Here is a 14025-nt window from a genome sequence, read left to right as displayed (position 1 = left end):
TGAGTGTACAGAGGAGGGGAGAGGCAGCTCAGGGCGAGGCAGGAAGGGCAGGCTGTCCCGCCAGAAGCAGCGGTTGGGACAGCTGTGGTGTGCTGGGAATTGCAGGTGGCTCAGTGTCAGCAGACCAGAGTGGGAAGACGCACCGGAGGATGATTCAGGGCCCTGAAATGCATAAAAAGTATTGAACAGCATGTGATCTATAAAGCAGGTGGAAATCCATTCTTAAACTTCAAAGTTGTGTCAGGTCTGCAGTGCTTATATTTTAAGCTAATTCCAGAGGAAAAGAAAACTTTCAGATTTATCAAAAACTAGCAAACATGTGAGATAACACTGTTGTGGCTGAATCATCTACCATGTGCTGCTATTGAGTTCTTAAGTTTATTTAATGATACTTTGAGGAAATTGAGTCGTGTACATTTAATACAGTACATTAGGAAGGATGAAGCAGTGTTCCTTTTAAAGTTTTGGAGTTAACTCAGGTTTCTATTTTGGAATTAATTGTAGGAGAATCATCACACGTGAAGACAGAACAATGTGATGCTATTTTTTTATATTTTTAAATTTAAGGTTTAACTGAGCTTCCCCTAATCTCATTCACGCTCATTGTAATATATTGGAAAGTGTAGACAATTCTTGGTAAGCACATTTAAAGACTGTACTGTTCCTTCAATGGATATCCCATTGTTTGTATAGCTATGGACAAGCTTCAGTTTGCTAACCAAATCATATTTTTAGATGGTTTCTATTTTCTTTGTTATTATAAGTGTTTTGTATATATAGTTCTAGAATTGGAATTATTGGGTCAAAAGTAGGCATGTTGTAAGGTTCTTATGCAGTAATTGATATTTCCACTGAGAGGGTATTATAATAATAAAGTGTTTATTTCATTAGGCATTGAGAACAGTTATTAAAAAAAAGAAAAACAATAAAGCAAACTTCGTTCAGTAGTTTAAAAATATAGTCCTATATTTTGTTTGTTTTTTTAACAGTAAGATTTCATACTTTTTAATGTGTTGTGTAAACAAGTGTAAGAATTTTCTCTTGATATGAAGCTCCTTTTTATTTTGGAGGTATCCATCACGGATTGAAAAAATCGACTATGAGGAGGGCAAAATGTTGGTCCATTTTGAGCGCTGGAGTCACCGTTACGATGAGTGGATTTACTGGGATAGCAATAGATTACGACCCCTCGAGAGGCCTGCGCTGAGAAAAGAAGGACTCAAGGACGAGGAGGAGTTCTTTGTAAGTAGCGAGCCTTTTCGTTTGCTAGACATGTAATGATATCTTTTAAAAGGAATGCTGTTAAATTTTACAAAAGCTTGTTTTTATTAAGGAAACGCTTACTTGTTACACACGGTATTGATCTTAAAAGTTGTTTAAAATAGGATTTTAAAGCCGGAGAAGAAGTTCTGGCTCGTTGGACAGACTGTCGCTATTACCCTGCCAAGATTGAAGCAATTAACAAAGAAGGTATGTATCTGAAATGATCTGAGGTTTAAAATGGAATGAATAGTAAAATTTTAACTGTATTTCTGATTTTAATGAATGTCTAAATAAACTGTTTGAGTTAGTAGGGTAGATAGTTGGTTAACATGTTTCAGCTTTCAGTTCACAGGCTTATACTGTATGCTTTTTATTTCTCCTCCTCTGTGTCCAGTTTGTTAGCTAAGTTATTATTATGAGGATCTCAACCAGAATGTGAGGAAAGTTATAGAGAAATTCAAATTAGTTCAACTTGGAAGTGAAGTACTGAACAATGTTTTCTGAGGGAAGAATTCATCATTTTGAGAATTTTCTTTATTGCATCTTTCCCCTGCCCCTTTTCCCTAAATTTCTATAGGTAACTAAGAGTTAATTTCCTAATAGTCGTTTGTGGTACCTAATGCTGGTACTGAGCAGAGGTTACTGAGCTGATCAGAAATGTTGAAAATAATCAGGTGTGGTAGTGTGGCATAAGATGAATAAATCTATTGTACAGATAATGAATTTAAAAAACAGAACTTGTAGACTTGATTAATTGGAAAAGGCATGAGAATTAATAATTATTATTGGGAATATATTTATTTTTTAAATTTCTTATTTAAAATTTCCTTTAAAACAGTTGTGAAATACTTGTAAGTATATTTTTCAAGTCAGTAATACATTAGTTTTCCTAAACTGGACCACTCATTCATTCTTTTTACTAAAGATACACACATTGAATGACAGCTTCTTTGAAAGAAGGGCTTTTAATCTAAGTAAGGGGACACTTCCTTTAAACTGAAGCTTGAAAGATGAACAAGTTAGGGAGATAAGGAATGAAAAGGCTTTTCTGGCAGAAGAAATGGTGTGTGCAAAAGACGAGAGGCATGCCATTTTCAGGAACTGCAGTCTTGGGTGTGACTGGAGGGAAGGGTTCCTTTAAAGGGAATAGAAGAGCAGAAGAAGGTGGAGAGAGCAAAAGGAGCAGTATACGAATGTAATATGGCCAAAGAATTGGAATTTTATTTGGAGGTGATGGGAACCATGGAAGGGATTAAGCTGAACTTTTAAGCTAACAACAGATGAGAAAAAATAGGAGGTAAGAGAAGATAAAAGAGGAGAGCATTTAGAAATACATGAAAGAATGTTAAGTGTGAAAAAGTAAATCACAGTTGTCTGTCTAGAAATTATGATATAACTTTACAAAGGCCTTATTCCAGTTTGTTGTTTTAATGAAGTAAAATAACAAATAGGGCAATGATTTTATTGCCACTAATCACCTTACTACAGGAAGAGTTAAGGGACATCTCAGTTTTGAAGGTTACTTCTCCTTTTCTACTGGGGCTGTCATCTCCCTGTGTACCTAGGCTAGAGGAGAGCTGTGTTACGGAGCTCATAGTCTCATATTTTACACACATGGGCTCCCCTGGGGTCCAGTCCGGAGCCTGGCACAGCATAGGCAGTCAGTAACAATGTCGAACGAAAGGAAGAAGTAAAGACTCAGTTCTGTTGATTAATAGGATCCACCCAAAATGACATTAAACAAAGCAAACTTAAACAATGCTATTTTAATTAAGAGCGGTTTCTTTAAGTGTGGTGAACTTTGGGACCTTCCTTCCATGCTTAAAGCTCCTTGGGAGTTTTAAGTGCATGCCTACACACACAGCACACTCAGAAACAAAACCAGCCTCGTTCTTCACCCTATCCCACTGGTCCCTGGGCGTGTAATATAGACACCTGACGTATAGTAATGCAAGAGTGTTGATACTGAGCGCAATCTCTGCCATTTTAGGGGCAGTTGGAGCCCTTAGTGAAGTATTGGCAGATACAGTTTGTTTTTGTTTCTTTTTTAATCACCGCTGGGGGTATTTACTTTGTGATTTCTGTATGCCCCACATGATGTTTGAGCTTGCCCTCTCAAAAACAAAAAAAACCCAGAAAAACCCGAAGGAAGCCCTCAAGGAGCCTTCTATTCACGGCAAAAGCTCAACAGAACCAACACTTGTGAACTTTTAGGTATTTGTAATATGTCTTAGAGAAATTGAAGAGAAGAGACATATCAGGCTAGACTGCAGTGGTCAGGGAAGTTTTCATATTATGGGTGGGATTTGAAGAGCTGACCCTTGACGAGTGGGTTGGAGATGGGAAAGGAGGGAGGAATCACAGTAGCGGAGGCTGAGTCATGGCCGGGAGGGACGGATGCACAGGTGGCACAGGCGGCACGGAGCAGGCCGCTCTCGTCTGGATGCCGTGTTGAAGAGAGAAGAGGACGGTTGCAGGAATGATGGTAGTCTAAGGTGTACGGAAGGTCTGGCACGCGCAGAACTTTCCCGGTGTCTTGATATCCTTTCGACTGTTTTTCTCATAACTTGGGTTTAGATCTTTATATCTGTGATACTGTGTATTATGCTAATTGTAGGAAGATGTGAAATTCAGATTATAAAAAAAATCTTTGCACATATATGGCATTGGCTTTGGTGCCAACTTCAAAGCCAGTAATGCCAATGATCACATTTATTGTTTATACTTCTTTTGTAAAGGTCAAGTATCTGTTTACTTAACGTGGCACTCTGCCCTCATTTGTACAGGAACTATTAGAAAGAACATTGGAATTTCTATTAGCATAAAATCTACGTAATTTATGTTTTCTAATAGAACTGACTTTTATTGACCTGCACTAATGTTACAAGAGGTGAATGAATATACTTTGTAATAGACATGCAAACAGAATCTTGAGTCCTAAAGGCAGGATTCGTTAATGGGCAAGGCGTGGGGTCAGGGGTTCGTTATGGCTGTGCAGCTGCCTAGCCTGCTGTCGTTGGATGCCGTTTAGCCTTCCTGGAGTTCAGTGGTCTAATCTGCACAGGAAGACTTACCTGGACCACCTGTAACGGATTTTCTAGCTTTAAAGCTTATGCCTCTGTAATTTTTACTTGCCAGTTTACTAATATTTTTAAAGGAGTGATTCTTTACTGAGAAAATGATTGTGTCCTATGTCAGATCTTCCTCTTCATTACTTTGAAAGAAACTTTGAAAGAGCAAATGATAATTTTTATAGAAATATTATACATTTTTCTAAATAATGATTTTATTTTTGTCCAGGTATATTATAACATACCTGACATGTTATTTAAACACATTTAAATTATTACAAAATAAATTTTAAAATCTTTCAGTGAAAATCAGAATTACATGAACTAACTTATTCGGATTTAATTTGGGTACTTTTAAAGGGAAATTGGAGTTGATTGCAGATGTAAAGAGAAAATAAATTTAATAAACTTGATGGATTCCTGAACAAGGTTGTTTGTTTGCAGTTCTTACGATTGCAGATTATTTATTTCTGTTAGGGCATTACTTGTTGGATTTCAAGTGTTGCTGTAAGATTGAATTATGTTTTCTAATGATTCTGACTTGCTCCAATTTCAGGAACATTCACAGTTCAGTTTTATGATGGAGTAATTCGTTGTTTAAAAAGAATGCACATTAAAGCCATGCCCGAGGACGCTAAGGGGCAGGTAAGAGTGCTCAGCGTTCCCAGCTACCCAAAGGGATGTCTTCTTGAATGGTGACTCGTGAAATTATACATACATATTTTTAAAGTGAACTAATTGTAGGATTATGTGCTGATAGCCCCAAATAGCAGCAAGAAAAAGAAGCTTAGAATGTAAAGTAAATTATACACGTGATTTTTGCTCCTTTGGTTTTAGACCTGCTAAAGTTATAGGTCACTAGTTTCTGTTCCAGGTGAAATCCCAGCATCCACTAAGCTGGTGTTGTCCTATCGACCCAGCTGGATCGTGTAACCAGTCTATGGGAAGTGAGGTAAGTGCCTTGTTTTAATTCTGTTTTGTTTTTCCTGGTATATAGTATCATTTAGAAAGTTAATTTTTAATATAAAATTTCATATTGAGTTTCTTACCTTCTTCTTTTCTTCTATAAATCATAGTCATTAAGCTACTTTTAAAAGGCGCTTACCTGACACTCTGTAGGCTGTTTCGGGTAGGGTTCTCTGAGTCATGATATAAGCAGTGTGTTACATGGTTTGCCACTGCTCAAAGCGAGAATGAACGGTAAGCATTTGAAGGAGAATCTGGGATGAAGTTAAAACCATGATTCCATTGGTTGACTGTTTCCTGAAATAATGGAAAGAAAAGGTGCCAGTAGAAATTTTAAATATTTTCTTTTATGTTCTGCTGTTATTTGGGATTTTCAGCACCTGGACCTACAATTAATTTTAAGAAATTGAAAGTAATCTCTAAAAATGTCTAATATGGAAGTATGTTACATATTTGTTCCATACCATGCAGTGAAAAACGTCATCCTGAAATGGGTTGAAATCACCTGGTCAGTTCCAGTCAAGTATATACATTTAGTAATCAGAAATGTTGACCACCGCATTATAAAAAACCATTCATGACATCTTCTGAGAAGTGTGATTTGTTTTAAATCACCTGGTTTTCAAAAATTTACTGTAAAATGATCAGCTAGCAGAGTGTTTTCCCCAATTAATATGTAAATGCAATTTAAAATGGAAATGCTTTTGATCAGTAAATTGCTTTGTGTCTTCCTACTTGTATGTATAAATAAAATGTTCTTTTAAGCATTCAGTGGTGTGATTTCTTGGTTGCTGCATAGAAAGATTAATATATACCCGTTTAAACAAAATTTTTATTTTTTTATTTAAAACTGTTGTTTTGTTATTCTCATTATTCAAGCGTTCATGAGATGGCCCTAGCCCTAAAACTTTATTTTCTTCCAAAGTGAGACATTGAACCACTTTGGTTTGTGGTAAAATTATAAGCTGTAAAAATTAATTTATTGGATGTATTGGATATTTAGTTTTAATAATTATTTTAGTCATACCATGATGTAAATTAACATTAAAATCAATGCCAAAACACAAACTACTGAAAGAAATTATGGGCAGGAGTATATTTTCTTTAATCTTAAATTATAAGCACATTAAAATATTTATAGATTTTTTTTTAAATTGTTCTCATTTTATGAGTATCTTTTTTTCCCACTAAGTTTTTGACTTTTATTTTATCTAGAGGATGTACTAAGACAGGTGTTGTTTTGATAATGCTAAGAGAATTCAACTTTGCATATTATTGTCTGGATTTTGAGTACTTTGAGAATCCCTTAGTAAGATACACAGTAAAATTTATCTTACTAAGCTAGCAAAAGATAAGGCATTAAATAAATGCAGTATGGAAATGTCCTATCTAAGCTTTCTATAACTTTTTCTTCCCTACTTTTTCTTGTTGAGAGTGTGCTGACATAAAATTGACGTTGTAACTCACTAGTGTAAAAGATTGGCTTATAAGGTCCTTTATTTATAAAACATTTCTTAAAGCAACCATGGTTTTATTGGATTCTCATAGCCAATCCTTTGACATAGGTATGGCTGATACTTCTGTTTCACAGTTGAGGAATTCAGAACTTAGAGAATTGAGTGAGTGACTTAAAATTTCACTCAACTGTAATATGCAGAGTGACTCTCAGACCTGATTTCAGGCAGCGCTGCTGCTGCTCTGTTAGGTTATCTACAGGAAATGTGGAAACATATCATTAGTTCTAATTCATTTGATCCCACTAGTTATTTTTGATAGTGAATCTTTCCTATTTAAAAATGGAAAAGCAAAATAATGGGAGAATTCTTTAGTCACACGACTGCAGTGATTCCATGATTAGCAAGTCTTGTGATCAAGAACTTTTTTTATATCTGATTTTAGTTTTACAGGGTACAACTTGAGTCTCGATTTCTCCTAATTTTCTCGTTATTGGAGTTGGAAAACAACTGGAGATGGAATTTACCCCTGGCATTTTGCAGCATTTCTCTAACAGCTTAAAATTTTCTCCACAGTGTGGAGCCCAAAATTAAATGTTCTGCAAACACGTGCTCCCTGCTGAGTTTAGCACTTGGCTTGTCTGGTTGTCCTTACTCTTGCTTCTCGTGGAGTCTTTTTCATTGGTGGTGCTTTCTTTACTAAAATATTGCTCTCCAGACTCAGCTTACAGCCCTCACTTCAGCTCCTCAGGTTGACCGGTAGACCCGTTTCCCACCCGTGTCCCCTCTGACTGCCATGCTTTGGGGTTAATGGTTTGCCTTCTGCTTGGAGTGCCCATTTACTCCTTTTCATCTCCCATTTTTTTCCCTAGCAAATTCCTGCCTCCGCGTACGACTCAGCTGCCATTTTCCCTGAAGCCTTCCACCAGTTCTTTTACTTTAGTCAAAAGTAATCTTTTTCTTTTTTGTTCCTCTACTGTTTCTCCTGTCACATTGTCTTATAGTTAATTTCATTTGCCTATCAATTCCTTATGGGCAAGACCAAAAAAAGAGGTGGTTGTAAATAAAACGGGTTGGACAGTACTGGTGCATTTTTTTTTTAAATTAGAAATATAGACCTTTATTTCACAGCTTTGTCCTAATTCACTTTCTAATAAGAAGTATACTGGGGACACAGTTTAAAATGCTGGGGAAGCTTGAAGCTGGGTGTTTTCCACGCAGGAGCAGAGGTGTGGTTGCCTCAGGGTCTGTGTGTTCCTGGGCCTTTCAGGCAGTGGCTTTTATCACCGGTTGTCTCATGCAGACTTAGCATGCTTCCTGGCACATGTAGTGGTGTAGTCAATAGAAAATTGGTTTAATGAATGTGTTAGGTACAGTCACATGATGTTTTTAGTTCATTTCAGTCATGGGGGAGAAGGAGAGACAAAGATTTTGTTTATTTTTCTGTGGCTTATTGTCTTCATATATTTTCAAGACTGAGCAGCTATCAACTGTATTGTGTAATGACCTGTCTTTGTTAATGTGACCCATGAATTAAATGCATTTGATGTTGTGGAATTGTTCTTAGTTGCTGGGACTAAGAATTTGATGGATTACCCATTTTGGTTTAAATCTGAGTTGGCGGTCTATTTGACAGCTTAGTAGCCTCTATGGAAGATTAATTCTGTAGGGATATCACAAATATTTGTTTAAAAAAAAAATCTTCGATTGTGAAAATTTAAATGTTAGCACCACTCCTTTACATCTTTCCGTATTTTTTTTCAGTAAGCATTTTTAGTTCAAAATAAAACAGTAAAAATTATTTAGCAACAAACTAAAAAAATTAATACAGGAAAGATAAATATTCACACCTCAGAAGAATGATAACCAACCCGGGCCCAGGAAGTTGTAGAGGGAGGGACATTAACCTGGAGCCTGACACTGTTCGTCACCTTGGCCAAATCAAGTAGCTCTATTTTTTTTCCCCCCTCCCTTTTTTCACTGGTAATATTAAGCTCTTGTAATACATTGGTATCTGAATTTTAAAAGCTCTAAAGTTTAATAAAATCACACCTTAATTTTTATGAAATTGACCATGCTCGGAGTGGTACATTCTTCCTAATAAGGAATTGTAACATAAGCATTTTTTTCTTACTCCTTTTAAGGTTCATTACAGTACAGAAAAGTGCAATTTGGCATTGAAACCCTAAAGCACTAAGGAGAATGTCGTCATGTAGTAGTCCATATTTGTCATAGGTTTCCTGTGTTATTTTAGATTTTATCCCGGAGAAATTATATTAAAGGGATATTTATTTATTGAGTATTTTTCTATTTTATATAAGGTTATAAATTCAACTGACCCATTAGATTCAATTTGGTAATCTGTGATGTTGGTAATCTACCTTGTAAATATAGTTATTTCGATTTTTATATTTGTGTGTGTGTGAAAGTAGCTTTGAAAATGTGATACATGTTTTTACTCATTAGCGTAATTAAATTTTGATTAATTTTTAATGCTTCGCATGTTTTGTGTTTTTCCTTTGGAGGATTGGATAGCTTTAGTCAAGGCAGCTGCTGCAGCTGCAGCCAAGAATAAAACAGGGAACAAACCTCGAACCAGCGCTAACAGCAATAAAGATAAAGAGAAAGATGAGAGAAAATGGTTTAAAGTTCCTTCAAAGAAGGAGGAAACTTCAGCTTCTGTAGCCACACCGGAGGTGGAGAAGAAGGAAGATCTGCCCACATCTAGTGACACATTTGGTACAAAATACATTCTTACGTTCATTCCTTATGGCAGTGGTAAATGCACATAGTGAATAATGAATAAGTCAGATCCCTTGGTTACCTGTAACTGGAACGTGTAGCCCAGTGTTGAGGCGTTTCGCCCTAGCATACATAGCATCGTGGTTAACTTCTTTAGCATTTTACAGATCTGAAATTAATGGTCTAATATGGATACTTGATAATGGATGCTCTCAACATTCTTGAATAGAAATGAGTTGAGATTTTGATTTGTAACTTAGTAGGTTTTGGGGTTTTTTGTTTTGTTTTTTTTATGATGTTTTCTTGAACTTTTTAAATGCTTCTGCATGTATTTCAGTCTATATTATATAGTGTGGGGAAGCCGTTAAGTCGTTGTCTTCCTGCTCTTCTTCCCTGGAGAGCGACAGCTCAGTAGTACTTTATTCATAATATATCAGTCTGGAGAGATTGGTGTGTTTTTAAGCTCTGTGTCAAGCACTAGATTAAAAAAAAAATTAAGTGCAAAGCGTTTTTACTATTTTGCTATTTAAAAAAAAATTCTTGCATTTTAAGTTTGGATTTTATATCAACTCTCATATGTGTGTTCTATTAAAAGTAGGACTTCATGTAGAGAACGTTCCAAAGATGGTCTTTCCACAGCCAGAGAGCACATTATCAAACAAGAGGAAAAATAACCAAGGCACCTCATTTCAGGCAAAGAGAGCGCGACTTAACAAGATTACTGGTAAACTACAATGATTCTTTTGGGGCGGGAGGGATGGAGGGTTTGACTTGACAGTAGCTTGTTTTTAATAAAGCAAAATGTATCTTTTGTTGTAGCATGACTGGTTAATAAGAAAGATAGTTTTTTAATGGTTTTTCAAAGTCAGCATCTTTCAACACTGTGAGCTTTTTGTGTTGTGAAATGTGAAAAATGTCACACATCTTCTACCTACCTCACAGGGATGTTGTGAGGATTCATAGGATCAAAATTTATAAAATTCCATCGTTTTTAAATCACCTTGGTGGTAGGAGTAGTTTCTGTAAGAATTATCTGCTTTTATCAATCTGTGGTGACATAATGTCTGAGACTCTGAATATTATTATGCATTCTTACTCTTGACCAGTCTTGTTAAGGACGGTGCAATATATGGTGGGGAAGATGAACACCGAAGCTGTTAATTCCCAGTTTGTAAAAGTACTTCTCTATGTTTTGCAAACTTCTTAATTCTTTTGAACCTGGTCTTATTGAACCTGGTCTTATTTCTTTGTGCTTTGTGGTAATTTCGGAAGTAGAGTACTAGGATGATGAAAAGCACTGAAAACCTTTGCCTAGTGTCCTTGAAGAAAGGATTTTAAGGATTAGGATTGGGGCCAGTAATACTAGGCCCCGTCACTTCCTGTGTCTATGTAGCCTGGTTCTAGACTTGAAGAGAAATCGTGAAGATACATATTTTTTCTGAGTATGTGTTAAAAGGGCTGTTAAGATACTTTAATTGTTCAGTCATATGTTCTTATTTTAAGAACACGATGGTTTTTAGTGCCTTTGGCCTAATAAAGCTGTATAAACCTTTGTTGGCATTCTTTTAAACAATTTGAAGAAAGTTGGTTTTGATTTTATTGTCAGATTAAAAAATAAACATAAATTAAACATTTTGTCCATTTTCTGAAGAGTGGAAGCCCACTGCAAAATGACTATAGCTGAGGGTTCTTGAGAACCACTGTTTTATCATACTATTCACCTAAGTGATTATAATTGTTTCAACAGGTGAGACTTCTAGTCTTTTCATTTGTTAATATTATTTTTGTACCTTTCTCTGATAAAAGATATATTTGGTCCCAGAACAGGAAATACCTCAAATCAGCTCACCCATTCCACCTTTTCCATAGAAACTGTTAGCTTTGGAGACAGCCAAAACTTTATCCAGGTGATTGTTACGATGGCAACTTGAGACTTCAGTTTTGCCTTAGGATAATGGCACCTGTGCCCCGTACTGTGGTAGACGTGGAGTAGTACTTCGAACGCCTGGGACACCATGCTTGAAACAGCACTGTTGGGGGAGCCAAGATTGAGGAAGATGGAAGAGACACGGACGGGACACAGCTGCCAGCTTACTAGCATCCTGGTTTTCCCTGCAGCCTGGATAACCTTATTTTAGTTTCAGTCAGTGTGCTCTCACGTGTGCCTTATGAGAAGCTGAAGCTCCACATTTAAAGTAGAAAAAGAAAACAGCTCAGTCCACAGTGATGCATTATGTCCGCATGGCCTTGAAAAGGCAGTAGGGGGGCAAGAACCATCTACCGAGTGCCTCAAGGAAGTTCTAATTATGGTTGCTTAGTAACACCCTATGGCTTCTCTGGAGGGATGTTGTCTTCACCTCCTTTTGGGACTCTCAAGTGAGCACGTGATAGTTTTACAGCAGTAGAAAAGCATAAGATTTTACGAATGTGAAACCATTATGAATTTTTCCTTTGATTTACTCAGAAGATTTAAATGTACGATAATCCTTTTAATATAGTTCCTCTCTCTGCATCTATATAACATGATTTCATGTTACAGTTATGTCATGGAAAAAGACAACAGACATGATAAGATTGTCTTCGATGGATGAAACCTAAGCTTACCTCTGTACAGTAACTTTCATTTGCATACCATAAAAACAGATGAGAACTAATATAAAAAATAGCAATTATATTATGGAATTATGGTGTTTTAAATTTATCAAGCTCACTTACACATGCCCTTTTGTCTCTTTGCTGCTGAGAGGAATAGGGCTGTGATGATGGCAGCATCTCAGCCAACTCTGATGTATTTCCCCAACTCGATTTATTTTTTAAATAGTTCTAGCTGGAAATAAGTGGACCAACCACTGGAGAAGTTTAATTAATGTATTTATTCGCTCTCTTTCTCCCCATGTACACACCCTACAGAGGTCTGAACCTGATTTCTACATAGGAAACGATATGGGATGAGTTTTTTCATCAATTTCCAAATAAGTAAACATTGGAATTACAATTGCAAAGTATATGTATGTTCTTCCAGAGTCTTATTTTTCATTCTATAATGTACCTTACTGATAGTTACATATTTTATGCATATCGATTTACAATAGATGATTTTACAGAGAGAATCAGGAGTCCATACTGTGGGGCAAAGTTGCAAGCAAACTGCAAGCAAATTTTAGTAGATTCTAAGTTACAGGTTGTAGAAGGCATAAAAGGAGGAGCATCAGCAGCTGGCGCGTGGCCTGTTTCTGATAGTTCCAGGAGTTCCTAGAAGCTCAGCAAGCTCAGTATACGTTTGTGTAACTTCGGGCATTTTAAAGATAATCTTATACACCTGGAAGTTCGACTTGGCCAGAATTGTGTTATTGATAATATCAAGAATATTTGATTCTCAATCCCAGCAAGAATATTGTGTTTTGGAATCCCTGGATGAAAAGTAGGCCATAAATTTAAACACTGCTTTTTTTTACTTCCCTTTGTTGTTCCAGGGTGCTCTGGCCTCTATGCTGTTTATTACTGTTGGCAGCAAGAGACCAGTTACGTATTTTATAGCCGAAGTCAGATATTGAGAAGTTGTTGCTTTGTGGGTGGTACTCATGAATATTTGACATTCTACTTTGACCTGATATTTAAATAATTTCTTAAAACTGCATAATGCATTTTGTTAAGATAATTACTTTATAGAAGCATTCTTCTGTAGGAGGACCTGTTAGTAATATATTGACATGTATTTGCAAATAACTAAAATTAATTTCATTTGTAAACACCTATTTCCTTCCAATTCTAATTTTCTAAGGATATTGCATTTTCCCCCAGAACATTAGCAGGTCAAGATAACAGATTTTGGACTGCCTCTTAAGGCAGAAGTAGTTAGAATCCTCTTCTCAAGGCCATTTTATTTTGTGTCCCCTTTTTTATATTTGGTAACTCTTTTGTAAGATGGAGTATGAAAATCTTTTTATTGATCATGTTTGAGGCTTTTGAATTCTCTAGATGCCAAGTATTGTATTTTCTAATCTAACTTGAAGTTTTTATTAAATGTCCCATTACTTTTTATGAAAATATTATAAAGCTTTACTTTTTCTTCACAAACCATTAGGTGGAAATTGCTTTTCATTAAATGGGTCTATAATATCCTAATTTAAATTCACAAAGTATGGCTGAATTATTTTTTAAAAGCTTGTAGTACCTTATTGTTAATCTTAAAGTTTGTGGTCTGTTCCATCTATTGATGAAATTTTAAAAAGTATTTCCACTGCCTATGTGAAAGGAAACAAAATGTGAGATGTATTTAATAGATTGAATAGCAGATATTTGTCCTGTTTGATTAACCCTTAGAAGTAGAACCTCTACTTTTCCCTACAAAAGAACTTGATTCCCTAATTATTTTTCTTTTTATTTCAGTAGTAGTGATTCTCAAAACTATTAGAGAAGAAAAGCCTAGTGAATGTGGTTTTCAGTGTTAAAGAAATCATCATGCTACATCTTTTTCAGTCACCTAAAAATATGTTCAGAAGTTATAGTGATATAATTAGGATTGAATT

At 35.9% G+C, this 14025-nt stretch overlaps 1 protein-coding gene across 11 annotated transcripts in view; it reads left to right on the top strand.

The window, feature by feature from the left end:
- PHF20L1 (PHD finger protein 20 like 1) overlaps positions 1–14025 on the top strand; it is a 60254-nt gene that overhangs the window by 17023 nt on the left and 29206 nt on the right. For 4 of the 11 annotated variants that reach the window (XM_019651294.1, XM_019651293.1, XM_019651296.1 and 1 more), the window contains exons 3-8: positions 1071–1242; positions 1386–1470; positions 4891–4979; positions 5197–5286; positions 9280–9493; positions 10092–10220. In XM_019651294.1, the coding sequence (XP_019506839.1) occupies positions 1071–1242; positions 1386–1470; positions 4891–4979; positions 5197–5286; positions 9280–9493; positions 10092–10220 (779 nt within the window). The remainder of the gene's footprint in view (positions 1–1070; positions 1243–1385; positions 1471–4890; positions 4980–5196; positions 5287–9279; positions 9494–10091; positions 10221–14025) is intronic. The other 7 variants (XM_019651302.1, XM_019651304.1, XM_019651303.1 and 4 more) reach the window with 5 other exon arrangements.

The sequence above is a fragment of the Hipposideros armiger genome, unplaced genomic scaffold, assembly GCF_001890085.2.
Source record: "Hipposideros armiger isolate ML-2016 unplaced genomic scaffold, ASM189008v1 scaffold_157, whole genome shotgun sequence".
Lineage (NCBI taxonomy): Eukaryota > Metazoa > Chordata > Mammalia > Chiroptera > Hipposideridae > Hipposideros > Hipposideros armiger.
The sequence above is the reverse complement of the archived record's forward strand: the minus strand, read 5'-3'. Positions and strand labels throughout refer to the sequence as shown.